General features: G+C 39.1%; 1 protein-coding gene and 1 long non-coding RNA gene across 4 annotated transcripts; one reads left to right on the top strand and one right to left on the bottom strand.

The window, feature by feature from the left end:
• The first annotated feature begins 71 nt into the window (after positions 1 to 71).
• afg1lb (AFG1 like ATPase b) lies at positions 72 to 25,412 on the top strand. 3 transcript variants are annotated; one of them, XM_088404078.1, is made up of 15 exons: positions 72 to 105; positions 210 to 349; positions 917 to 1,203; positions 1,950 to 2,012; positions 4,192 to 4,246; positions 5,429 to 5,530; positions 5,731 to 5,858; positions 10,181 to 10,280; positions 12,676 to 12,734; positions 21,131 to 21,213; positions 22,021 to 22,091; positions 22,555 to 22,655; positions 23,681 to 23,821; positions 24,810 to 24,917; positions 25,033 to 25,412. In XM_088404078.1, the coding sequence occupies exons 2-15, from the start codon at positions 238 to 240 to the stop codon at positions 25,180 to 25,182; spliced, it is 1,560 nt and encodes a 519-aa protein (XP_088260204.1). In that variant the 5' UTR covers positions 72 to 105; positions 210 to 237; the 3' UTR covers positions 25,183 to 25,412. The 3 variants fall into 3 exon arrangements, with proteins under 3 accessions (XP_088260204.1, XP_088260206.1, XP_088260205.1); XM_088404080.1 differs by lacking the exon at positions 1,950 to 2,012; XM_088404079.1 differs by lacking the exon at positions 72 to 105 and having other exon boundaries at positions 119 to 349.
• On the bottom strand, positions 8,928 to 12,836 carry LOC148407044 (uncharacterized). The gene is made up of 3 exons (XR_015863886.1): positions 12,715 to 12,836; positions 10,499 to 10,575; positions 8,928 to 10,304 (listed from the first exon to the last, which is right to left on the bottom strand). It is a non-coding gene; the product is annotated as an uncharacterized LOC148407044 (long non-coding RNA).
• Positions 25,413 to 27,768: the final 2,356 nt, after the last annotated feature.

The following is a 27,768-nucleotide window of genomic DNA, read 5'->3' as shown; positions in this document are numbered from 1 at the left end:
TCTTAGATATTGCACCTCTCCTCTTACTTTGACAGCTCAAAAATGCAAGCGCAAGTTCTCATCAGCTGAGCGTCAGCTGACCGTTGCCAGATCATCAGCAGCCTGGTATATTTACAAAACGCCAAATAATTGTGGTACCACAATCATAAATAAACTACTCTATATACATTGGAATTTTTGATGAGCATATACTGTGCTTGTTCGTGTAGGAATAAAGTTTCGCCATTTTGAACCAACATGGCAGCCTACATGTTTCCCACAGCTGTCAGATGCTCGGTGACACCTCTACATTTTAGCAACGTTCCGATTTTAACGGTCACCTGCAGCCAGGCCGTCAACTCAATTAAAGGTATCTTGTCTTCCAAACAGTTTTTATGGTTTTTTTTTAACCAGTTGTGACCTTGATCGTCTTTTGTGCTCATGTTTGCAATTCTATTAGTGTTCAACACCAACTTCTGTCTACTTCCACAGATGTAATAGAAAAGCGTATATATTTATAATTTTCTTTCCGGATGATGTAAAAATGTTGCTTCCTTAAAAAAATCATTTGAGAACACATTTATGGAAAATGATCCTTAATAAATTCTCTGCGCCGCTTTGCTGCTCTCACTCATTTCTCATGTGGCGTTGTAGAAGGAAGGCAAGGCAACCTTGACAAAATAGATGAAGCACACATTTTGGGTTGACAATTTTATCACCTTGATAAATCCTTCTTTTTGTAACATATAAATAGGCGCAGTGGGCCTTTTAGTAAAGTAAAATCAAAACATTTGTACCACGTACTCTTATGAGCTTTGTATTCAGGAATTGACCTAAAAACAATTTTCAAATGGCCTTGACATGTACAACTTGAATTAATTGAGTTGTTTATGTGCTCTGATGTCTTTAGTCATGTATGTGTCTGTCCTTTTCCAAGGTTATGCTAGCTCAAAGAAGCTCTGCTCATCCACGTCCTTTTCTCCCACTGCTGATTCTGATGACACCGTCACCCGATACGACCGCTTGGTTCAGTGTGGCTCTTTGAGGGAAGATGCTTTGCAAAGGAATGTTCTCCAGCGGCTGGCTTACCTGCAACAGAACCTGCTAAACTACAGGAACACTATCTACTTGAACCCCCCTACCCTGTCAATAAACACCAAATATGACACATTTCAGCAAAAAACAGAGCCCTACGTTATAACAACTGGAGAATCTCCTCAAAAGGTAAATAAGATGTGAGTATATACATACACATACAGTACTGTATATTATTGATTTTTATGCAGTATCTAGATAGGTTCAGTGATTGAGAAGTGCAGTCCACAAGCTTCCACATCCTTGTTTCATAAAACATAAAACGTTGAAAAGTACAGATTCGTTTGCATTGTTGTTGCAATGAAATTTATTACATACTTATATATGCATTATATTCACGCCACACTTGTTTGGTAGAATTCTGTGAAGTTGTCAAGGTGAAAGTCAAAGTACAGTATATGTTGAATAAATAACTGACTATACAATGTCAATAAAAGAGCACATGAATCATAAAATTGAATCAAAATTGAAACGTATTTAAAAATCTGAATAGTGAATAATATAATAGACAACAATAAACATTTAAAATAATTGTTTAGTTGCATCCCCTAGTTTATTGATTGTGTTTGTTTAAAATTATAAATAGAAGGAAGTACTTGAAATTAAAAAAAAAAGCTAAATGTGCTAAATAGTTCAAACTTTAGTCCCAAATACAAAAATCAAATCCACATTTCAGCAGTTATTTATGTGTTTGTATACCTTATGATTGACCTGTAAAGTAGGTACTTCGATTTTTAGGGAGGGGCTTTGCATTCTAATATACTGTACTCCAGCTAAACAACCAATTGAGGCAGTGAGGCACGGGTCAAAGGGAGGGTAGGGGTCTGGGAAGCGTTTCTGAGCGGCGTAATGTCAGCGATTGTTGTTGTTTTTAGGTCAGGGAAGATGACTGTCTAGTGTTGGGCGCTGGGATTTTTTTGCTGGCACAGACGTGCGAGGTTAGTGCGGAGATTTGCGAAGGCAGCCGGGGGCAGACCTCCCGCTGGGTTTGTCCCGGCACCCCTCTCACTCTCTCACCGTCCCTTCGCAGTAATGAGAGAGGAGGGGGGATCCCCATTATCTGGGCCATTCTTTTCCTTTTCGCTTTTGATTCGGGACTCGGACAAATACTTTGGTGTGAGGCTATCAAACACCGCCACCTCACCATTCTCTTGTCTGTGTGCACCTTATTCCTTACCCCCTCCTCTCATTTGCGCTCATACACACTGACTGGACAATTACTCCTGTTTGAATCAGGTCATAACACTGTCCGTTTCGGTGTCTCTTCTCCCTGCCGCCATTGTTCTCACTAACTGACCAAGTCTGTGAGGATAGTACACTTGACTTCATATTGACCCAATGTGGCGTGGTTATGCGGATGGTCGACTAACAATGGGCTATTGTTTCAGGGAAGCCACCCACAAGTCGGACCTGGATCATTTGATACCGTTGCTACAACATCAGTGTTTCATTATGTAGTGTTTGGGATTTTTCGCAAAGTTACAAACCAATGATGTCCCGCACCTGAACTTTTCACACATGTGCTGCCCCACCCTGGAGGTGAGACAAGGTTATGGTTCGTCGTTAGATAGCCCATCTAAGGGACGTCCTTGTCTTTCTCCACTCTGCCATGAGACAGCTCACTTGTAGCCCACAACGCCAGCGGGCATTTTGGAAAGTCAGGGAGAAGTCACCAACACTGGTTGGGAGTGAAGAATGACAAGGCGATTTTGTTTTCAATCAGTCATTTTCTATATTTTCTAGAGTCAAGTGCTCCTTGTACGGTGGACACCGAGTGGAATCGCAATGAAATTGTCAAGAAATTAAAATTGAAGAGGCTAATCCTTCACTTACGTCAAAGCAATGTAAAGTTGCCTGGTTACTGACAGCAATACATGGAGACCATGTCCTGGCTACTTAAAGAGAAAGTCAACCTTTTTTTTTTTTTGTAAAGACAATATATTTTATGCAGCCCCATTAGTCAAAACACTGCATTCTGATTAAAATTGCATTCATGGAATATGAATTAAGTAGCAAAATCCACCCGTTTCTATCCAACTCAGGATAGGTCATTTTGCCTCTTGCTATCACCTAAAAATGACATTGCAACTGTTCAGGCTCAGATGATGACCAATCACGGCTTGCCTTGCAAACTTCATATGAACAAACACAGAAAACAGATGAGCTGGTGGTATTTTCAGTTGGTAGCAGTTGTCAACACATTTTAAAGGTAGTAATTGTACATTAAAAATAATTATCAAATGAATTACAGTATAGACAAGATATTAAATTTTTACTGCTGAAAAAGTCTAAAGTTTCATAATGTTGATACTGGATTTCTTCAACTGATTTCTATATAAAGATAGCCATGAAAAGATAACAAATTGAGTGTCCTTAATTATTCATTGGTCAACTTTGGCCTACGGGATTGTACTAGTAGTGCTTGTCTTACTGCTACTTATAATAATAACCAATTTTGTTTATACACAGTATTAATTCACATCATATTTATACTGCTGACAGATGCATTTAAATAGCTATGGCCTTCTTTCTACATATTTGGCTTTTCTCAGTATGCGCAGCTTGGTCTCATAGAAGCCTTTCTTTTTTTCTTTTTTTCTTTTTTTTTTGAAGCAGGGACCTTTTGATGATAGGAGGCAGGCAGCACAATGACTTCCAGCGGCACCTCAATGCAACAGTACCGTATCACAATTAGCAGCGCTAAACAGGCTGCACACAGACAAGTCCGGTCCATCTCATATGGAGCCTCATTCAGTCCTCTCCGTTTTGTCTGACAAATCCCCCCATTGTTCCTCTGATGATGCTTTTCTTTCGTGGGAACCCTGGCTTGTCTTGTTGATTAGATCCCCTTTGTCTTCCTCCCCTGCAGTGGGCCAGTCTGGAGAATGTGAAACCTCAAACTGTAGTGGTGGCTTAATGCCTCACAATACTTTGTTTATGAATCGGCGAGTTGGGCTTATACAGTGACGGAAAAAACAAAGTTTACGTGTGGGTTGGAAGCTACGGCCTCCTTGTGTATTTATTAATGAGTTCATGCATGCATGGCTTCAGCGTATCTTGTCAAGGTTCCTGTAATCTGATCTTTTACTCCTTTGACTTTTTTTTCCCATCATATAGGAAGAAAATGCTCCTCCACCCCCACCTAAAGGTTTCTATATATATGGAGATGTTGGTAAGAAAAATCACATGGAATTGAATTATTCACTCACCATTTCTAAATTAGCTCTTGGTATGATTCAGTATGATATTTTAGAAAAGATTTGCAGGTATCAGAAAATCTTTTTAAAAGCTTTTAAATGCTGTGACAAGAGGAATACATTATATTTTCAAACGAAGAACAAATGAATATGAACATGAAGCAACTTTTTGAGAAATTGTGTTAAAGTGACTCCTTTGCAAAAAATGTTGATGCGCATTGTCATTTATGACACAATTTTCCAGCAGTCGAGCCAAAAATAAAATAAATGATGTTACATGATCTATCTTCTGGGATCGCTTAATAACATATACCTAGCGATACCACTACAGACCGCAACAGACTTATTTGTCTTTTTTTTAATTGGTAATCAGTACTCTATATTACCTCATGATAACAAGCATATAGGTAGCAAACGTTCATTCATGGCAACATAAATCAGAAAGACGTTTGCTAACACGTGTACCTGTTTTTTGATGAATGCATAAGAAAAATGAGCTTAGCATGAGATACACAGAAAAATGTTAATGTTCTCAAAGCTAAGACATTCATCCATAACATCTTAAAATGAGTCCATTTAGCCGTTCTCAGCTGTAAAACGTTTTTTTCTATAATGATATGCACAATTTTTAAAAACACGTTTAGCCTCTCAATTGAAAATGACATCACAGGTTCCAAAGGCTCGGGTAACGACCAATAAAATCTGAGAACTCGTGTGTGTCACATGAGAAACAGGTGAGCTGTGATTGGACGTTATCTGAGCTTTTGGAACATGTGATGTCATTTTCAATGTGCCTTGAGCACAGGTGATGTCATTTTCAGTGGACAGCAAGAGGCAAAATCTGTTTTTAAAGGTGTTTATTGTACGTGAAAAATAATTTCGTTATCAAGTTAATTATAAACAAAATGTAAACTTTTTACTGCTGAAAATTGCTATAGGTCGACCATTTAAAAAGTAACAGTTGCGTATAGAAATTCATTCCAGGCCATAAAACAGTATCCACATCATAAAGCTGACGGTGAAAATACCCATATATATATATATATATATATATATATATATATATATATATATATATATATATATATATATATATTGTCTGTTCTTATTGTCTCTAAAAACAATGCAAAATCTTTCTCCATGTTTCCTCAAATCAGGCACGGGGAAAACCATGCTCATGGATATGTTTTACGGCGGTGTGCAAAACAGCCATAAAAAAAGAGTCCACTTCAACGGCTTCATGCTGGATATCCACAAAAGTTAGTGTTTTCTTCCCACTGCTTTGACTTTAGAAAAACGCCGCGTCAAATGTTCAATATGCTATACTTATCTCTTTTTGTCTGAAATCTCTGCTAATTGTTCACCATTATGCATGCACAGGTGAAATTACTGCTTACGCGGAGTAGTCACTCAGCGCAGGTGTGCTTTTTAAGACATATTTGCATGCTCTGCTTTAAAGGGATCCACCGAAGGAAACAAAGCCTACCCAGACGAAAGCTGGGCAACATGTTCACCTATGACCCCATATCGCCGGTTGCCATGGAGATCGCCCGTGAAACCTGCGTTTTGTGTTTTGATGAGTTTCAGGTGAGTGACTGTGTTACTGGAAAGTCTTTTCTCACACGCCTCTCTGTAACTTAATAACAGTGTTAACTCCTGGTGTTAACTAAATTCCATACAATTGCCATTCAAACTCTTTCAACAAAACGAAGTAAAGAAAATAAATGTTAAAAGTGATGATTTAGAAGATGTATGCAGTACACGTTTGCCTTTTTAAATTGCCAGGCATTTTTTATTTAGAACCAGCTACTGTATCGGTTTTAGTAACATTGATATAATACAATGTTGAAAGTTCACTTCACTGTAACTGTAAACTGTAAATTCAACTGAAGGGACTCCAAAAGGCAAGAAAACAGGACTGGGGACACCTAGTGGACCTTGGTAAACAAAGCATTCACTCGGAATTTCCAATAGTGCTTAAAACACTTAGTCGTGTACTCAAAAGCTCAATTCACTTTAATTGATTTGATGATCTAAAATGAAAAGTCTTTGAAGTCATTGGTCTTTGAGAAAGTCTCGTTTGGCTCGTTTGCGGTAAAGTGGTTTGCCTAATAATTAGTTCATTGTGTAAATTATATTAATTTTAAATCCGGCCCTTAACACCACATGGTACCTGATTTAAGTCATGTAAAACTATTTTTCGTTCATCATATCGGTACCTTTTGAAGGTTAAGTAAATATGTCTGCAGTACATAATTTCCATTGATTGTTTACAGACTACTGGGCAGGACGTATCACTCCACTTCTTAGGTTTGTGCAGTGTGGGAACAGCCTAATACAACTGTCCCATCATATTACAGTACATAAAGGTACATTTTTATGGATAGTATTGAACAGACGTCAAGGAAAAATCGTGCAGAGCTTTTGTGGGCCTTGAGTTTGACACCTGTGCAGGATGAGTGTGCCTCTGTCTTTACAAAAGCCAGCTGTTAGCAGCACAATGCACGTCTTTTCTCTGATATCATTACCGCTAAAGGCCGCAGGTCAGAGGTGACAGTAGGTTTGGCCGAGCTCTCTAATCACCACCCGTGCGCACGTGCGGCGATCAAGAGCGTCATTGCCTTTCATGCGCCCCCATCTTTCACGTTTTCAAACCGCGCCGCTGTTTGCGCCCGCTGCTCATTGATTTGTTTTTGTTTGCACCCGTCGCCATGCAGCTCGGCTTGAATGGACATGTGCGCCTTGTTTGTGATGCATAAACAAGAGGTTTCAAGGTTGGCGAGCGTCAGAGGTCGCGGAGACGAAGAGAAGTGAAGGGAGGGGGAGTAATGTGGGGCGGGGGTCTATACCAATCAGCATCCTCTTCCACTCAGCCATGCAAATGAGGCTCTGGGTATCAGTCGCACTCTCCTGCTTCTTTAAGTGAGTGGAGCTAGAAAGCGACTGGCGGCGGCAGCGGCGGGTCAGATGGATCTTATCCTCCTAAATGCTAATGACATTTCTCCATTCTCTTCATTAGCGCCGTGCCATTATCAGTAATTTGTATCCCACCCCCCCCTTCTTTCCACAGCTCCCCTAATGAATACTCGGCATTGAGACGTCCAAGATGGGAAACGAAACAAGAGGAGTGTGAAGAAAATGATTGTGCATCATTATCACTGCAACCCCCCCCCCCCAGAAATCGCCAATAGGTTGTGTACATAAAGAGGTGTAACATCAAAAGAGTTTTAATGTGGCACCCGTGTGCCTTGCTGTAAACGCAAGGCCTGCTTGAGTAATTGGATGTTCATTTAAATATCGGAATTGGCCAATGGAGATTGCGCCATTATTTATTTTTTTTTGTCTTCCACAAGTGCGACATCAGGCCCCTTCACTTTTCTCATTCTCAGGGTATCCATTCTCTGCCCCCCCCCGTCATTCAGCAATCAATATTGCCCCCCTCATACGATGCCAATGTTGAGGACGCATGAATAAACAAATCCAGGTTGTATAAAAGGTCAATTTTAAATGAGTCTTTTCAAATGAAAATAAAATCCTGCGGTCGGAGAAAATGGAGGGGGGGGGGGGGGGGGGGGGGGCGTCTTTCACAGAGACGCGCCGAGCCTTGGCTTTCTGTTGATTCTCATTATGAGAGCACACAATCACACGCACTAATTTGATGGCCCCGGGCACCTCTCCTTAGCCAAATCAAGGCTTTAACGCGCATGCTAATCAAGTATTGGCAAGGGCAGTGGGGCTAATACACAAAAAGTAGAAGACTCTCCTGGTTATGAAAGAGGACATATGCTGAGGGTAAGGCCACTACAAGTGCCTGTCAAAGAGAGGAAAGTGGGGAGGGCGGGACTCTTATTCAAACCTGCAGAGTTTAATGGTTCATTCCAAAACTTGACTTCAAACTGCAAACTTTTTTTGTAGAGCTATAAATTTGAGGACTATAACTTTAAATTCGTGTTGGGAATTGGTGAAATATAAAAGTATATAACTTTGATAATAATAAATGGGTGAGTAGTATCCATGGGCGTTTCTAGCTCATTTTGGGGGGTGCTCAAGCACCACTCAAGTGACTCTCCGCACCACTCATTTTTTTTCATTGATTTTGAGAGATTATTTGTTTATTTATTATTTCATTCTTTCAGTCATTCATTCATTTATTCAGGACACACAGTTTAAGCAACAACTAGAGAAGGCTAGAAGAAGTATGTCCTCTGGGACTATTCATTTGTGTCCACTGTAGTGGACATTTGTTTTTGGTCTTTACGTTTTGACTCACTTAAGCTGTTTTACTACGTCCGAGAGCTCAGTAAAGGAAATTCTAGCCTTAACCGTGCTGTCTTTCTGGAACAAAATCGATACCACATTGGAAACAAATGAACAAGCTGATTCTCAGGAGGATTTAGTGATGTAGGACAGTGTGGTGGACGACTGGCTAGCATCACAATTCTGAGATCTGAGTTTTTGATTTTGCATTTTTTTTCCATGCTAGATTAACTTTTTGTGTCCTTCACATCTACCACTACGCTGTAGGTTCTATTTTTTATATGTATCTCTTTTATCTGAAACACATTGCAATAATAATACACTTTCAAAATCAATGTCATTGAAACTAGCAAATATTCACGGGTTTCCTAAAATTCTGTCTTTGTCATCCAAAAAAATTCCTATTTTTTCCGTTGTTTCATTCCTTCTAGTGTCATACTCGACCTTCCACATTTAGATCATTCACATTTGAAATTTAAATGTTTCAGCTCATTAAATGGATTTTCAATTTACCAAAAAATCCTACTGACAAAAATTCAACATTGTGCAATGCCCACCAAAAAAATCCCTATTCATTCTCAATGCCACGTTCAACAAAACAGACTACAGCGCTTCATTCCCATCCTAAACTCAAAGTGTGCAGCTCATTCACCTTGAGAATGATTTTCAACCGGCCAAAACATTACACAAAACACAACATTACACTTTCAACCACCCACAACACATGAAAAAAAAAAACATTGATTACATTTCAAATCAGTTAACATCATTCTACATTTTTCAATGTGTCTTTCGAAATCATTCCTTATTACTTTTTATTCAGCATTTCCACAATAAGTTTATAACTTACATCCCTTTGATTATACTTTCAAAAATCTTTCTTTTCCAGAGAAGCCTTTTCTAACAGTGGTGTAGGTGCTTTCTAAGGCTACGGTTAGAGCAAAAAGAGCGAGTACAGAAGCTAATCAAAGGGGTAATTTGAAAAGAACTTGCATGTAGAAGTTTGATAGAAAGTACATTTCTCAGTCGAATTATTTCATATGGTGACCTCTTCAATCAGTCATCAGACAGGTTATACAGACCCTGCTTTGATTACGATCACGCATGGCGGTCATAAAGAGGTTTTTCCTCTACATGTTTGTTCCATAGAGGTGAAAAATAGAGACAAGAGGTTTAGGAACAAAAGTGAGAGCGCTGCATCGCTGATTGAAAGGTCAGAGCCCTTCACATAATAGCCAGTCGGCCTTGTTTCACCATTGTCATCGACCTTTGCTTACAGTGGAAATGATGTGGAAGAAAAAGGCGGCAAATAATTGAACGGCGATGTCACGCGGCGTCCGTGGCGCACGGACGACACGGGTCTCGTCTTGATACGGGTTTCGAGTCTGCTGCATTGACTCGATTTGATTGGTTTGTGTCCACTGCCTTGTCCTCATCGTACCCTTTGCAGTCATTACAAGTGGTTGTGGTGTGCATGTGTAAGAAGAAGTGCGTTGACCGTGGCTAGACAAAAGACCTGAATGATACTAATCAATGTGGAGTGTTGATGACTTGACGCTCTACAATGTGGCGTGCAAATCCGGGTTGCGTCGCAAGTAAAGAGATCGAGAACCTCAATCAATGTGTGATCTTTGATGCTCTTTTAACATTAGGTGACGGACATCGCCGACGCCATGATCTTGAGGCAGCTTTTCCAGACATTGTTCAAGACTGGAGTGGTTGTGGTGGCGACCTCCAACAGACATCCTGATGGTACAAATCTCTGTACACAAACATCTTACATAAAGAATGATCAGTTGTAAAAGCCACTCAAAAAATACTTGTACACACACACACACACACACACGCACACACACACACACACACACATACACATATGTATTTAAAATCCAAATGTAATTCATCATCAGTACCAGGAACTATGTTTTTAACAAGTCTACAAGTTTTTGGCAAGAAAATTTCTAACCTACCAGGAAACCTGGAAAGAGGAGCCACAAACCCAAACTCATTCAGCACCAACCATTTTCAGACCCTCCTTTATCCTAACCTTTGAAAAAAATATAAGAATTACTGTATTTCCTGCACTATAAGGCGCACCGGTTTATAAGGCGCACCCTCAATTAATGACATATTTGAAAACCTTTTCCATATATAAGGCGCACCCTCAATTAATGACATATTTGAAAACTTTTTCAATCACAATTTAGTAATACTCAAAGTAATAACAATGATAACTCAAATAATAACTCTAAACTCTCAATAGCATAATAGCTCAATGTCAATATGAGCAAACTTGTTCAACTGTAAACACACAAAAGAAACAGTAAAGCTTACTTTATCACTTCATTCCCCATCTACGAGTCCCAATCTCAATATTGATCCATATACAGTATAAGGCGCACCTGATTATAAAGCGCACCATCAGCTTTTTAAAAAAATGAAGGCTTTTAGGTACGCCTTATAGTGCAGAAAATACGGTGTATAATTAAGTACATGGGACCAATGGTACAAACATCACTGATCCACTTCAAATGAAAACTGATGACAAAAGTTTTCAATTTTATTTGACAAACCCTTAAAGCGAGCAATATTTAAAACGGCTAACCTAATACATTTACCATTTAGCCTGTAACCAAGGCAGTCAATAATAGCACTTGCTCGACAGGATGTTTCTAAAGAAACAAGATGTCGTAGATGCAGACTCAACATCTCTGATATTTGCAAGCTCTTAAGAACAAAGCGAGCAAAGCGTGCAAACTTAATGGAGCGCCTACTTGGTATTAATTGCGCTGTTAATGGAATACATGACGGCAGACAGAGAAAACTGGACATGAAAGGCATACATTTGCCATCTTTATTGATGTGGAGATGGAGCTATCAAAAGGCCTCTTCGTCTATTTGGAGATAGATTCGAGGGAGAGCACATAAAGAAGATTGCCCCCTTTTTTTTTCTTTTAAATATATACTAATGGAGAATCATACAAGCGATAAAGCCTGGTGGCATAAATTGTGTCTTTAGCGTGGAAACTCAGATTGCTGCCTCTTGTATGTCATTTACATTCAAAATTTTAAGTTGTTTTTGATTGGGGGTAAAGTGTTTACGAGTGGTTACTGAACCCGGAAATTGAAGCAAGTGTATTTAACTAGAAGGTTATGACTGAGTCATTCTACATTAAAAATTGCCTGAGGTATGAACGATTTTAACGGAGTTTCTTCAGGTATCATCAAATCTGATTTAATGCTTTTTAATGCTATAATAGGGACAGCAAACCTTTCTTTTCAAACTAAGAGCAAAATAACTGCAACATGAAACACTATATAGCTAAATTTTGAATTTTGTTATCGTGGCTCCTGTATGCCTATTTTAAGCCTTTAGTTCTTTGTGGGGTTCCTGCCACCCTCCTAGAAGTCGCTTCTTACTAGTAAAGGTGATACACTCGCGTCACACAAAATACCATTCAATCAGTTGTAAGATCAAGTTATAAACATATTTTCTGAAGGTTGAAACTATATTTGGAAAAAATATGTAAATGACTTGTACTTTATTGACCTCTAATTTACTACAGCAAAGTAATAGAGTAAGTAAGTAAACAATGCGCCTTTCTAATGATGCCGATGCAGTCCATCACACTGCAGCGGTTCCTCTAAGCTCTATTGTTGCGAGTTAAAGCCCAAACATCAACAACAACCAGTTGCACGGCATTGGTAGCCGTAGGGCTTAAGCCTCGTCTGTTTGTGCGCTGGCGCCCGTACGTACGCGACGCCTTTGTCCCGGATTTGTGTGTCAATCCCGACCTGTTTTATCTGTCTATCAGGGATGCTACTTCAGATGTAATTTGTTTCAGCCGAGCTAATTGAAACCCCTATTCAGCGAGCCGCTGTGGATATTGTCCGCCCTGAAAAGGCGACAGTCCTTTCTCTCGCCACCATTGTTTGGGAATGTAATGAATTTTATGTTGCCGCCGCTCTGCCGGTAGAGAAATCCATTTTTCTCCCCACCCTCAGGTCTGGGCTCTTTTGTCGTACCTCCCCAACCTCATCCTTCAGTTCATCAATAGCCACTTTATGTGCCAATCTGTGGTGGGGGAATGACATTATTAGGAGGCTAAACAGCACCTCTAATACAGGCCCTCCCCTCCTCTTTCAGATCTGTACAAAAACGGACTTCAGAGGGACACCTTTCTACCTTTCATCGACGTGCTGAAGGTAGAGACAAAGTCACATCCCGCTCTTTTGTTGTTAATATATTCATTTGTTCACAACACATGGGCGCGCACACACTTGCATGCGCTATCTGTGTTTTGCAAGTTGCTCTTTAGCGGTTTGATGTGTTCGGCTTTCTCGATGCCTCTCACGGTGTCACAAAGCTGTCTTTGATCAGAGCAGGGCTGAAAGATTCGCCCAGAAAGTGCGAGCATATGCAAAAAAAAAAAAAAAAAAAAGGTCATAAAAGCGGTGAGAAAAAAGTGAACGAGCTGAGCGTCAAACACAAATGTAAAAAGAGAGAAGATGTGGCTGGCCGTTTCCCGTTTTTGGAGTAATCATGATCATAAATTAGTTGTGCAAAAATGTTGTTGTGATGAATTTTGGGATCGCTACTGACATCATTCTTGCACTTTTTAGTCCGAAGCATCTACGTATTAATGTTGCACTGATGACTTGCTTTGATTTAGTGTCACAGAACACATCCTGTGAGATTTGAAAGGTCACTCAATGCTCTAAAATGGCGCGCAATTTGAGGAGCGCTCCTCGGCTGGCAGTGTAGGAATTAAGAAAGGTTTTGTGACTGGGCGGGTAAGGGGGGGGCTTGAGAGGGCAGACGCCATGGGCATCCACGCAGGGGAGTGCAACTACAGCCCCAAAACTAATCATCCATGAACATTTTTAGACCTCATGTTTCGAGGGCAACTATTAGATACATAAATGATTAATCTGTCCATCCATTTTCTATAGCGGCTATGGCTATGGCGCCTATCTGTCAATGTATTACTTTTAATTAATTAAAGTCAACTTTTTAAAGGATCAATGTGTAATATTTAGACCATTTTCCATTTAAAATGAATAAATTAAATGATTATACATTTAAAAAAAACTTGCAAATAAATGTGTTCTTAACAACCAACAGAATGTTTTAAATATAATTGAAGGTCTAGTTATCGTTAAATTATCTTACATGGGGGGAAGGGGCACTCCTCTGGAGTCTGTTATAGTTACGGACAATGGTAAATGCAGCACCTCCTGCTGTCCGGAATGAAAAACGGTCTAAATCTTACACATTGTCCCTTTAAACACATTTTTTAATTTCCATCCCTTTATTAACTTATTCAGTGCCACGGATGGATTTTCATGTTTTTTTAAGATTCTGGGCATTCAATCCCAGAAACTTATATATCGATGTAATACTTAAGTATCTGGAATTAATGTCCTGAATGTAATTAAGTATTGATTTAATACTGAAGTATCTGGGATTGAATGTCCAGACTCTTAAAAAAGGTGAAAATACATCCCTGGCATCGAATGAGTGGAAAAACAGTACATTTTGTTATAATGATAGTGCAGAAAATAAAAACAAGCACTTCATTACAATTATTCTTATAATTAATAGAGATACAATGATTAATCGATAATCTATAATCAAATTAATCAATATTAATTTTACATTTTACATTTAATTTCATGTATTTAATAATTGAATTTTACATTTTCTGCACTGCCAATTTCATATATTAGTGTATATTAGTACATACTGCTCTTGATTGGAAATTGTAAACTTATTTTTTTTATGGACAGCAGCAACTTGAGGAGTCGGAATTCTCCCCATCCGACCACCAAGCATCACCCTTGCCCTCTTTAATCCACCCTCATCATGGTCCTGAATGCCTGTTGTCCCTCTCTGCCCTGTCTTTCAGACTTCCATGTTTCCTTTTGTCAGGCCATCTGGTTTTTCAGGGTCGGGGCCTTTTTGGGCGAGGTTCACATCTTCCTCTATAGCCGTCTGATGCGGAGAGTTAAAGCGTGTTTTAAGCAGGGTCACCCTGCTAACTAGCTAGCGCTCAATGGATTGAAATAATGCTCGGACGTGGGCCCTCCTCCTCACTCTTGCATGTGTGTGCCTGATTGTGTTTCAATAAGCGGCGAGAGGGTGAATGATGGCGTTAAAAGTTTTTTTTGGGGGGGGAGGGTTTTTTTTTTTTTTTTTTTTTTTTTTTAAGCCAGTGACATTTCCACTCTGTCACCTGAACTGAAGTGAAAGAGGTTAATCCAGCACTTCTGTCCGCTTGGGTTGATGTCTTTATTTAACGATTGACTCCTGACTACATGGAACCCGAATTTCTTCTTCCACGTTCCTCTGCTGCTTCCCACTTTTGGAGTGGACAGAAAGACCTCCAAAGTTGGACACCATCCAAAAAGAGATCTGAAAAATAATATCCCATCAAAAATAATGTAGAGTGAATTTTTTGGTACGATAAACCATTGTAAAAATATTTATTTAACCCTGGTTTCAGCGGCTCCTAACACTTTTTTTTTCTTTGGGAAAGAGTTGAACTTTTTAGCTATAGTTCCAAATGTTTTTGTTTTTTTTTTGGTTCAAAATTTAATTTCATAATAGTTTGATTCCACCCCAGTTCTAGTTAATTTATTCTTACAGCAGATTTCTCAGTTTTTACTATATGTTTTTTTTCATAATAATTAATTTTTGTTTAGTTTTAATTACCACTATCAAATCAATCAATAAATAAATATTATCAAACAACAACTATTTTAATAATTGTGTAATCATTTAGAGCTATTCAATTTTTCGACAGTGACAATGCTAGTTCTAATAATTTTATTTTAATTTAATTTTAATATGGGCTAGTATGTATGTTTCAGATGTTATATGCAAAACTAAAAATAGATGACGTATAGGATGGTTTGAAAGAAGTACATTTTTGTAATATTAGTAGTTTTAAATTTGTAAGTGTAAAATGTAAAAAAGCAGCACAAGCCTTCCATTTTATTAATCTCAGGGGCCAGGCTATTTGCCACTTGTTGTCCACTGAAAATGACGTCAGATTTGCTAAAGGGTCAGGTAACGACCAATCATAGCTTACCTTGTGAAGGTCATGTGACCTAACTCAGATTACAGGTGAGCCACACAACACTATTACAATGTACTGATCTGTCGTTTTTAATTCGATTTATTGCCCAGCCCTAATTTGATTGTGTTTAGTTAACTATGAACTGCACATGCTAGAAACAGTTGGGCTAAAATTAACCAAATTGACTCAAATATTGTTTTGTTTTTTTTGTTTTTTAACCTATTACTGTGTTATTTTTTTACCCAACCGTTTTTTTTAGAATGCATTATCACAGAATTTGACTTAGTGCTCCTTTATAGTTTTTACTTCTCCAGCATTATGTTTTTCATCCTTGCAGATCCCTGCAGGCCACATGATTAAATCTATTCATTTTTTTTGCTCCTGTCTCCCTTTGTAGCCAAGGCAAAGCTCAGAGTTGTGTAAAATACAGGGTTTAAGGGCTTTTTATTAATGGACCCTGCCAGTAATGTAACTAAGACGGACCCGCTCCCAAACTGTCCTCCCTCTCCACTCCACTTTTCATTGCCCATCCTCGCGCTAACCTTTTATCCCACTCTTTATTCTGTCACTATCCTGTTCTGCTCGCTGCTGTTACTCCCACAAGGTCAGGCCTCTGTATTTTCCAGCACACAATGCTTCGTATGTGTTTTGGGGTTGCGGTGGCTGTGATGGGGGGGGGACATGACAACAACCCTGAAGCTACTTTGAAGTATCTCTGGGCTTACTGTTGTTTTTAACCTTTTTTATTTTTTTTTGCTTTTTTTTTGTTTTGTTTTTTTAGTATATATATCTGTTCTCTTTCTTTTTTTTTTTGAAAACATTGTTAAGACTGGCTGTGTGCTGTGCAATCTCCAAATATAGAGAAATTATATATATAAAGAAGAAGAAAAGTAAAGGGTTACGGTCCTCCAGAGGAGACCTTGGACAGAAGGACCGCCCGTGAAGAGGCAGCCGCTTGCCGGTTCAAATCAAATAATCGTTGATATTTTGGATGACTGACATTGTTGCCGAGTTCGTTTAATGGCGGGGCAGTGGCACGCGGCATACTTCTGCCAGGCTTTCATATCAGGGTCTAAAACGAGTGCCGAATAATAGAGGAAGATGAATCAATCGTCCTCCTCTTTGGAGTGTGAGGACAGCAATCTACTTATTCTTAATTGATTCAGTTACCTTGGTTAGAGTCTCTTTTTTTTTTTCACTGCACACGTATTTTTTATGTTTAAGCAAGCATGTAGTCCTGAAGCAGGTCAGCATCTTCGATAATCACTGGAGGCAGCATTTAATTGAAATATATTCTGCCACATCTTGATTTCGTTTTTATAAGTATTCCATAAATGTGTTTTTCTCTTAGGCTTGGATAACGATGCTCTTTTTTTCCCCTGCCAATTTACACTTTGCCCTTTGAAGTTATTATTTAACGTTTTCATGAGAGTAAAGTGTGAAATTGCATAAAAAAAATGATACCGCTTTTTTTTTTTTTTTTTTAGAGTATATGAGCGTTCACTGGTACAAAGTACAAAGACCTCTCTTACTTTTATGTAAACAAGGCAAAGATTTTATGGTGACCAATTATTTTGTGGTCAACTTAGCCAAGTTGACTTTTTTTTTCCAATGGCTCAAGTTTCAATGATAGTTTTATTTAATGTACTCAAGCCTTTATAAAAATATTGATCCTGTGTGTTTAGTTCTGTTAATTTTTTGTTTTAACAATCGACATTTCTGGGCTTTGCGTCTTGTTGAAGTCATTCCTTGTGAAAATAAGGTGATTATCGATGGTAGATCAATCTGAGTGGATAAAACTCCAAATATTGAGTACTAGCTATTTGGAAGAAAACATTTTTTTAAAATTTCAACCTATTTGTCTAATCACGTTGGCATGATTGCACCGGGCCACTGTTAACTAATTTGCTGCGATTGATGACTATAAGTGCCCAATATCCATTTTAAGTAGCTAGTCAGTAAGTAAAAAATATATCTTTTTCTGTATTGCTTTGTTTTATGTGTGCATTATTTACTAAATTCCTCATATGTGCCCTCTACTGGCCAGGTGCAAGCATCACACGTCGCCTTTTTGAGTGTTTTTTTTTCCCTCCTTTTTTTTTAGTGATTTGCTTTTGGGCCTCGCCGCTGTGCGAAAGCCGTTTGAGGGTGGGGGGTCCGGTGGGGGTCCCCGATCCCGAAAGTTGGGGCCTATTTTCCTCAAAAGATGTTTCCCTAAGAGGGGCAGCCGGAGGCAGGAGGAGGTTGTGAGAACGACCTCGCCGAACAAACCGCGGCTGGCCCAAGGCGGTCACTTTTTAAGGGAATAGATCATTAGGTGTAATTAGGGTGTTCGCATTGTCACCAAGCCCCCCACCCCTCCCAGCCCCACCCCACCCAGTCTGCGTAAGAAAGAATAAAATCACTAGATACCACCCCCCCCCCCTTGCACCCCCCCCACTCACTCTCACACGCTGCACTAGTTAGTGAAAACACTTTGATGTCACAAGAGTCGTCCAGAACTTGCCAGCATAAAGGCAGTGTTTTAAGCCTTCTCTCTCTCGACCCCTCTATCCCCTGCCCCCCCCCCCCCCCCCCCTCTTTTCTTTCCATGCCTGCACACAAGGCTGTAAGACACACACGCTTGAATGAGCGACAGCCTCGCCCCCTCCACCTCAGCCTCCCTCCCTCGTCTCTTTTTCAGCCTTCCCACCCCACGTTTCTTTGAGGCCTGGTCAGTTCTCTCCGGGGGAAACAACAGAAAAAAAAGAAGCATCAAATGTTTTCTGCTGCCGAGTAATGAGGGAGTGGACCTCATCAGGGCCCAATAGTCAGCTATCCTTGGCTTTTGTTGCCGCTCAATGGCACGGCGCTTTTTGAAAGACTCAAAAGCAACTTTTGGAGGAGTAAAAGATGGAGAAAAGATATGGCGGATATATAGAGGGAGCGAGCGCAGAGGGGAGATGTAGTCACCCAAAATAAAAAGCCACTCTGAAGAAGAAAAAAAAAAGGAAAAAGGAAAATTGTAAACGGAGAGAGCCCGGAGAGAGCAGTGGACAGTTGGGACAATGGCATGAGAAGAGCTACATGTGTTTGGATGACTTTCTTTCAGCGGGGACTGATTGTCCCAGCTTTCAGTTCCTGTCAATGCTTCAGAACAGATAGTCAAACGTTTCTTTGCCGATTCCATATTTCCAGAATGCCTTCAAGGCTGGAAAAATATTCAAAATCATTTAGTTGAACTTTTTTTCAAGGGGTAAATATACACATTTCATATGGATTTTGTGTCACAAAATATTCGATAATATTACTTACGATGTCCCTCAGAGGATTGCTTTAAGCAGTGAGGGAAAATAAAATCTTTTTAACTCTTTCCGTGCCATGGACGAGAGTTCTCATCTTTTTAGAATATTAATTACAATAATGAATTGTAAAATCCTCGTCAAATATGTTTTTTCAATGGAGGGTAGCTGACACCCTTGACTAATGCTTACGTAATATTAGCCAATTGAGCACTGTAGTGATAACTGTGACCATTAGATGACAGTATTTCCAAAAACACAGATATTAACTATATGCAAGTCAAAGTAAGGAATGAAAATTAATCTTTGGCCCTCTAGAGGTTTCCTACTCCGATAATGGTGACATGTTGTCGTCATCTGGCTAAAATTTCAGTCTTCATAAAATGCTTCCTCTTTGATGTGAAATGCTCTTGATAAAGGATTGGACAAAATACTGTAATATTATTATTGTATGTATGGGTTGCAGCAGATGTTTGTAAAAAAAAATCAGCTTTTGGTACCATCCCCACTAGAGTCTCCCAAAAACTTGATTCAAGTTAGTTGCTGCGGTTATCGTCAGTCACCTGACTCATTTCCAAATACCGGTTAAGCTAACGGGGAAAGCAAGCGTGACGGTGTTTGGACGTGCCGAGGAGACGGCGGCGTGTGGGAGGATAAAATCTGGGAGGATGTGACAAAGCCCTCAAGATGGATAATCAAGTAATGACCCGCTTGGCCTCAGCCTCATCTGATTATAAATAACCTATGGAATCATCACGACTGATTGTGTTTCCAGGCCCTCGTTCTTCCCTCGCTGTTATGCGCGCGTCTGCGTGGCGGGTTCATAAAGGAAGTCTGAAGACAATGGCTCTCATTCTAATAATGCGGCTGGTGATTGTGACGTCTTCCTACCTTTTTCCCCTTATTTTCCAGCCGCTGTTTAGCCATTGGCAGGGTCGCGGCAGGTTGATGAAATGACACGTCCCTTTTGTGCGAGGAGGATGGCGACTCTGTCAGGTTGTTATTAAGCCCCATTCTACCAATTGGCTCCCGGCGGACGCGCTGGTAAAAAGTTGACAGCGCCGAAGAATGGAGTATTTCCGTCCTCTTGCTTTATGATGATTGCTAATTATCCCGAGGCTCAAGGGTGCCGGTGGCAGAAATCTGCTGATTTCATAATGCGTCTTTCAATGCTCGGCCGGTCCGCCTTGATGGCGTTGATGGGTCCGATGCGTAATTCTTGTCTTTTTTTGGGCAAAGAATAGCAGAAATGATGATTACGGTTTGCGCTGTCCTCCCTGACATGAATCCTGTTGACATTGTGCACCGCATGGGAAAGTTTCAAATGCAGGTTCAGCACTTTGAATGCAGTAGACGTTCCATTCCTTCCATTCCTTCTTCGCTTGTTGTTCATCCTGTTGTGTTAAGAAAGACCGCACACTGTCCTCTATTCCTGACACAAACAAGCAAAGAAAGGTGCAAGAGTTGGAGATTCGTCATTTGGAAATACGAAAAAAGTGACTGAAAACATTTGGGGTCTGAGCCACACAATGCAACATTTTGAGTATTGTAGCTGCATATAGTCGTTTGTTTTTGTGTTTTAGCTTGCAAAAACATGACAGTTATTTTCAGAATTCTAATATGGAAAAAAGTTACATAATTTTCTCTTTACCAGTTAGTAATTTGGTCAAATATACAGTGTATTAAAATGGCGGATATGTAGTATACACATTACTGCTGTCAAGAGAATAGGGTTAGGTTAATATGTTTTTAATCGCACCTAACAATTTGGGAGAGTAAAACCCCAACACTGTTTGATTTTTAAAGATATATTGTGTTATTTTGGCTGAGCAAATGATTTACATACCACAACAAAAGAAATGGCTTCAGTCATTAAATAATAGACCGTCATGTCATCATGCAGACTTGCTCGAAAAAGGGGTGTGTTTGAGTTTGCTTTGGCAAAGAGCTTTCCTATGCTAGCTAAGTTAGTGTTTGTGATGTGATCGTCAGATGTTGCTGCAGTTGAAGCTGGGTGCTTTGCATTGATGTGGTAGGCTGAATTTGAATTGCTTCTACGGTATACAACTTCATTGCAAAATAGATTTAACGAAAGAAGTCCACTCCAAAATTCTCCCCAAAAATGTCTCCTCTGTGAACGTAAGCAGTTTAATCGTGTGAACTTCTAAAACGGAAAAATAAATCAGTTTTAACAATGATGATTAAATACAAAGTGCATTTTTTTTCTGCATGTGTGCAGGAGTACTGCCACACCATTTGCCTTGACTCTGGTGTGGACTACAGGATGCTGCACAATACCGGATCAAAGAAACGCTACTTCCTGTAAGACACAAGCAATCGTTATTATTTCTATTCATTCCTTTTTTGACCCCCACACCTGGTCGAAAACAGAGTTAATCTGCGCTTGTGTCACGGAAAGCCTACTAGAGCTGCTGTTAATCAGAGACTCTTTATGTGGTGGCAGGTGTGTGATGATTTTCTAGGTTTTTTTTTTTTTTTTGTGACTGGTTAATCCTTAACACAACCACATCCTCCACTTACAGGGTGTGCACACTTTTGCAAATACGTCTTTAATTTTCTCATTGACGTCTAGAGGTTCTGATTTACAGTCTTCTAATTTATTTAGTGGAGATAACAATATGAAATGATTTACTCAAAGGTGGCGATTGCACAATGTAGTGTAGACTTTTTATACCCACAGTACGTAGTGACCACAAATGAGGAAGAATTGAGGATGATGAAGTCCCCATCATCCCAAGTGCGAAAGTGGAGTCAATAGAATGTGACAAAATGGCTGAGCATTAAAAGCTAATTTTCTCTGTTATGAACACACACGCTCTCAAGCGCTCTCCTCTTTTCACTATATGTAAATAGAGTGCATCACTCACTGTTTAATAATGCGAACTTACACTCACACACACACACACCTAATTTGGATGTGCATTCACTGCCTAATGCTTGTCGAACATCCTTTTTTTTCCTCTTCATGGAGTAAAAAGCTAAGTAGCCTCCTTGTTCCACTGCGCTGCCCGCTGCTTATGTTTGATGTTACCACTTCAGCATTATTAATTTCATATTCCATTAGCTTTTTATTGCCCTGTATTTGTGTTTGTGTGCGTGTGTGTGCAGGACAGCAGAGCCTGGCGCGGATGCTGCATTAGATGCGATGTATGATGAGCTGGCCTTCTCACAAAATAGCTGTAAGAATTTTTCCTAACTAAAAATGTTTACTTTTTCACAGCTATTAACGACTTTAGACGTCAGAGATTAATTTGATCTGGGCTGGCAGTTAATAAGTTGATACCTTGTAATGAGAATATATTGATATTTGCATTGCAACTTGTTGAGCGGACAAGCTAGGACCCAGCGTGTTAGCATTAGCATTAATGCTACTGTTAATATTGAGTCAAATACAGAGGTCCCTCAAAATGCAAGTTTAATTCATGTAAATTACAACCAAAAATGTGTAAGGAGTACCGATGTCTTGAAAAAATTGGTATTGGTACACACCCGTCTCTATTTCAAATATGCTCTCGAATCATCTTTCCATATTAAAAATGAACAGAAGAAACAACCATTCCAGCGCCTGCCAAACAGGTGTTTTTTTGTTTTTTAATGTATTAGTGTAGTTCTTTTTTTATCTATTAGTGTGTGTTTCCATAGTTACAGGTCCCAAGGTGCTCCGCGTGCTTGGCAGGGACGTGACGCTGCAGAAGACATGCGGCACCGTTGCAGACTGTACTTTTTATGAGCTGTGTGGCAGAGTGAGTGATGTTATTTGCCAAGTATGTATACTACTCATTGAAATGTTTCGAATCCTCTGAGGTCATCATTACAGTACTAATAATTAGATGTTCTATGCAGAGGATAAAGAACACATGACTTATTATTGTTAGAGAGCTTTTTGATTTTTTTTCCTAATATTTTTGCAATTGTATTAACACTTCAAGAATTTTTGTGTTGTTGTTGTTGTTGTTTTTTTTAATGTGTGTGTAATTCAACTGCTTTTAATTATTCTCCTAATTTCCCAGGTATGGCCAATCCATGTCCTAGACAAATTGTGTGTGTGTGTGTGTGTGTGTGTGTGTGTGTTCGTGCGCCTACATGTGTTGCTACACCATTTGTGTTCTATTTGTTAAAGTGTAAATAAACCATCCCAACATAGAGACCGTTTAGGTTTAGCATTGAGAGTATAAGAAGATGAGAAGATAAGAATAAGATGATTACATATGTATTTATTTTAAATACATACGTTTTAATTTTTTGTTCCATGCTGTATCTGAATGGAGGCAGCTATGTTGTGTTTTCCAAATTTACTTTTATTCAATAGCTCGACGGCACAAACTAAAGGTAAAGTAGTCAAATTTTTTCCTTGAACTGTCAGACAACACACAGCGAGGTCCCCTCTTATTGACAAAATCCACTCACTCCTCGTCACAAACTGCTCCCATAAAGCAAACCTCCTTAATGCCGCCATACACCTTCGTACGTATTGTTCGCCACACTTTCCCCAACGCTGCTGGCCAATTTTCTGTTCAATGTCAAAAAGCAATTCTATTGATGTTCCGCTGAATAGTTGAGCAGGGTTTTTGTGTGCGTTATGTCTGTCATTCACTCTCGATGGATGCCTTGCGTCTTTTTTTTTTTGAGCAGGTGAATTTTAAAAGATAAAAAAGATTTAAGAATAAAATGCCTGGGTCTGATAATCGAGTCCTCAAATGCACTGCATTGAGTGTATACGTCCTTTTTTTTGTTTTTTAGAGGTTTTTTTTTTGTTTCCTCATTTCAGTCCCTTGGTGCCAGCGACTACTTGGAGATGGCACGTTTTTTCGACACGGTGATCATCCGCCGCGTTCCCGTGCTGACGCTGCGCTTGAAAGACCAAGTCAGGCGCTTCACGACCCTTATTGACAACTTCTATGACAAGAAGGTATTTTGACTGAGCGGGCGAGGCTAAAAAATACCCCCAAAATCCTAAAAGTAGGGCTGTCAAAATCAAAGTGTGAGGAGATGAATGTAAATCTTATGAAGCATAAGAGAAAAAAAAACTGTTAACTCCGTTCTTTTGAATTCCTGTGACAGACAAAAAAAAAAGACATTTATCTAGTTTTACTTTCAAAAGTTGATCGACGGCTCACTAGAAATATAAAAAAAAAGATTCCACTCAAGTAAAATATCTTACAAGTTTCGTAGAAAATAGTTGGTCAAAAATGACTGATCGCAATTATTCATGCAGAGCAAGTACTGTAATTAATTAAAAAAAAAATTGAAGACATTTTTTAGCCACTAAGATTTTTTTTTTTCTCAAAAGTTTTCAAGTGTTTGGCCAAAAATGATTACTTTAGAAGAGTTATTGATATGGTAATTAAGTACAAAAGGTAATTAGATAATAAGTACTAAAGTATTTGATTACTTTAGGTTTTAAAGTACTAGTGTAATTGATTACTTTAGTTACCTAAGTACTAAAGTACTTGATTAGGTGTTACATTAGGGAAGGAATAGGTTAGGTACTATGGTAATTGATTACTTTTGGTCCTAAAGTACAGAAATAATATAAATAATCGATTAGTATTGAATTTCTGAAAGTAATTTATGACTTCAGTACTTATCTAGTACTGCCAGCCAAGTTAAAATTGTATTTTGACTTACATAGCTGTCAATGGCAGCAAATGAGTAAACTTATTCATTGGCAGTCAGTTACAAATTGATTTTTGACATCTACAGCTGTCAGTCAGGCGTAAGTTAATAAAACTTATTTTTTTTCAATTTCAGAAGATCATATCGCTATAATCATTGATTTTCTTCTTGATGTTTCTCATTTAATATTCATACACAATAATACATCAGGTGCAGTTGTGTTTTGTTTTGGCATTTTCAATGTTTTCGGCGAATGTGGAAAGAACATTCATTCTTTGTAGGTGAGAGTGGTTCTGCAGGCTGAAGCTCCGTTAGATCAGCTATTCGTCCAAACTGGAGGACAAGATGAGCGCGACCAACAACTCTTGGATGACCTAGGCCTGAATGAGGTGCGACAGCAAGCAGCTTTCTTGCTTTTTTTTTTTTTTTTTTTTTTGGGGGGGGGGGGTCCTGTCCACAGCTGTTTTCAGACTATCGTGTATCTTGTTTGCCGCATCTGTTCAGGAGGTGGCGGAATGTCTGACTCTCTTCACAGCTGAAGAGGAGATCTTTGCCTTTCATAGGACTGTTTCCAGGCTCACTGAGATGCAGACAGAAACTTACTGGATGCAGGGAGAACGCGGCATCACGAAGAAGCCACGAGTAGATACATGATGTGTACAGTATCAGTTCAAAGTTTTCAAACACATTCATAAGGCAAGAAATTCAAGATTCTAGCCTTTGAAAATGCGCAGCTGCAAACTGAAAGTCATTGTCACTGTGGACTCAAAGGTAGAAGATATATTTGAGGAGTGCGCTTCTTGAACCACACAGTTTGTAAAGTACCTCGAGGTTAACCTCTTTTGTGAACTGCAATATAAATAAATGTGACTTGGCGCCTTTTCTACTGCTTTTAGACTGTTTTTAAAATGCAATTTAACTTTTTTGCCGTTTCCCTCACCTGGTTTATCCTTTGTTAAATTTAAATTATCATGTCATAATTTACTGAACCAGGAATTAAACTCTAAATGGAAAAACGGTAGCGTAGCTAACTGCTGCCCTCTTGTGGACAATATAGGAAAATGATGCAGGGTTAGGTTTGTAGCAGTGTTTTTCTACCCTTTTTTCACTTATGTACACGCTGTGAAATATTTGTTTTCAATCAAGTACCCCCAATCCAACGGAGAACATTTTTTAATGTAAACAGAAAAAAAAATAAAAGCAGAGTACGATCCATGTTTGATGTAATAAACTTTGAAACTACCATTGGGTGAATTTTATTCAACTCCAGAAAATAGATGTTGTAACGTAATCTGTCTGTTTTATTTGTGGCTTGTCTGCCCCCCCCCCCCCCCCCCCCCCGCAAAAAAAATGTGTCAGTAGTGACGACACCAATTCGTAAACGTCACAATTAAAGGCATGCTTTTTTTTTTTTTTTTTTTTTTTTTTGCTGCAAGGGATCATTGTTAAAAATTTACTGTAGCAATATTGTAAGTTGCTATTCCAATGCATTTGCTGTAAATTTGAAAATATTCTATTGTTCCCGTCATGGCATTAAAAAGCTTACTTTAAACTTTATTTATATGCCTCATGATAAAATCAATTTGACACCAGGGCTTGAGAATCCATAGATATGTATTACACCATCTTTAAAATAGGCCTATCAAGAACATATAGTTTCCAGAGCCTTTAAAATTTGTATTTTTGACATTTAGACATATGTTGACAGTCATGGTAATTTTACGGCAAAATGTCACTGTTGGACTTCCGGGAGAGCTTATCCAACCTCAGGACACGTACGTGTTGATTTCTACATTGATAAACAGTAACACTGCGGTACAATTACACTGCCAGATAGCCACCCAAAACGCAAATCGCTGGCGGTGGGCCGAAACCTCAATTCACTTTTTGTTGAATTTCATGTTTGTAAAAAGTTGTGCGTGCAGTTATTGCATATGGTTGACATTAGGTGTTGCAGTGTCAGTGGATAAACAGACGTCGTTTTTTGAGGTCTCCTTAAAAGTGATTTGGAGAATACAGCGAATTCTAAATCTCATTTTGTGTTTGTGAACTTCTACTTGTTTCCTGTAGGTGGCAGCAGATGGCAAGCGATTGACGCAAGCGAAGAGCTTCTTTCTCTTCAAGGATGAGGTCATCTTCATGCACCATTCTAGCCTCGACCAGCCTTCTGCCTTAGCCAATGCACAACAAAGAGAAATCTGCTCCCCTTTTTCAGGTTTTATTAGGTAAGTGACCAAACAACCACGAATACAATATCGTGCAAAAAAAATTAAAAGACTGAAAATGGATGTCAACCATGCGGTAGAGATGACCCCTTTCATCCTATAAAGATATTCATGAAAATGCAAATACACATTGTATTACAATCTGTTTGGAACAAGTTGGACGAATCGTACCATGGATTAACCCACTTTCACTTCACCTTAGTAAGGGGGTCATGTTGTGTTATGTCAAGTTGCATAATGACAACCCTGCTTATGCTCTTACTTGCTTGTCTTCATCAACACGGCTTTAAAGGGGGGTTCATGTCGGGTTAGAGCATCACTTTAAACTCAGTACTCAGTCCTGATTTCGAATGTGCTGGATACCAAAGCACAAACAGGACTTAAAACAAATGAAAATACTCATTAATGAAAATTACAATCGACCTCTAATTTGACTCTAAATCCATCTGTAAAGAATGGATGAAGCATAAAAATCTCCACAGGGGTCAAACTGCTGCATCAGGTGTTCTCTTTTATGTGAGCAAAACAAAAAGCATCAGACAATGTGTGTGTTTGTTGTAATCCAGCTCACTTCCCAACCACCTGCGATTTTCTATTCAGAATGTGGCAGCCTATAAATGTGCTTATTAATAATCCATAACATCCAGCGATCTTCAAAGGCACCTCAAGCACACGCTGAAACTGAAGTCCATCACATGTGTATTTGACCCTTTTTGAATGTTCTTCTTTTTTTTTCGCATACTTTATTGTTACCAAGCAGTTCATAAAATTATTACAAAGCCGTCTTTCTTGTGAGATCTCACTCTATGGTGTTGGTGAATGTAGTGTTTTTTTTTTTTAATCAAATCAACAAATCAGGCGTTATTTGAAAACATTTTTGACATAATATTGTGCATTCCTGCACAGGTGGTCATGCACCGCATGGCGGGGAGACAAAGAAGACCGCTTGTTTTGATCATGTCAAGAGTAGGGAGGAGGAGGAGGAAGAAGAGGAGGAGGAGGAGGGACAACTCTC

Source organism: Hippichthys cyanospilos, chromosome 20 (assembly GCF_059441005.1).
Source record: "Hippichthys cyanospilos isolate Australia breed blue-spotted pipefish chromosome 20, RoL_Hcya_1.0, whole genome shotgun sequence".
Classification (NCBI taxonomy): Eukaryota; Metazoa; Chordata; class Actinopteri; order Syngnathiformes; family Syngnathidae; genus Hippichthys; species Hippichthys cyanospilos.
The sequence above is the reverse complement of the archived record's forward strand: the minus strand, read 5'-3'. Positions and strand labels throughout refer to the sequence as shown.

Excerpts from the sequence above, each read along its gene's own strand:
- afg1lb (XM_088404078.1), top strand. The coding sequence starts at position 238 with ATGGCAGCCTACATGTTTCCCACAGCTGTCAGATGCTCGGTGACACCT. Across the intron at positions 350-916 it reads GGCCGTCAACTCAATTAAAG|GTTATGCTAGCTCAAAGAAG; the intron begins GTATCTTGTCTT and ends TCCTTTTCCAAG. Across the intron at positions 4,247-5,428 it reads CTATATATATGGAGATGTTG|GCACGGGGAAAACCATGCTC; the intron begins GTAAGAAAAATC and ends TCCTCAAATCAG.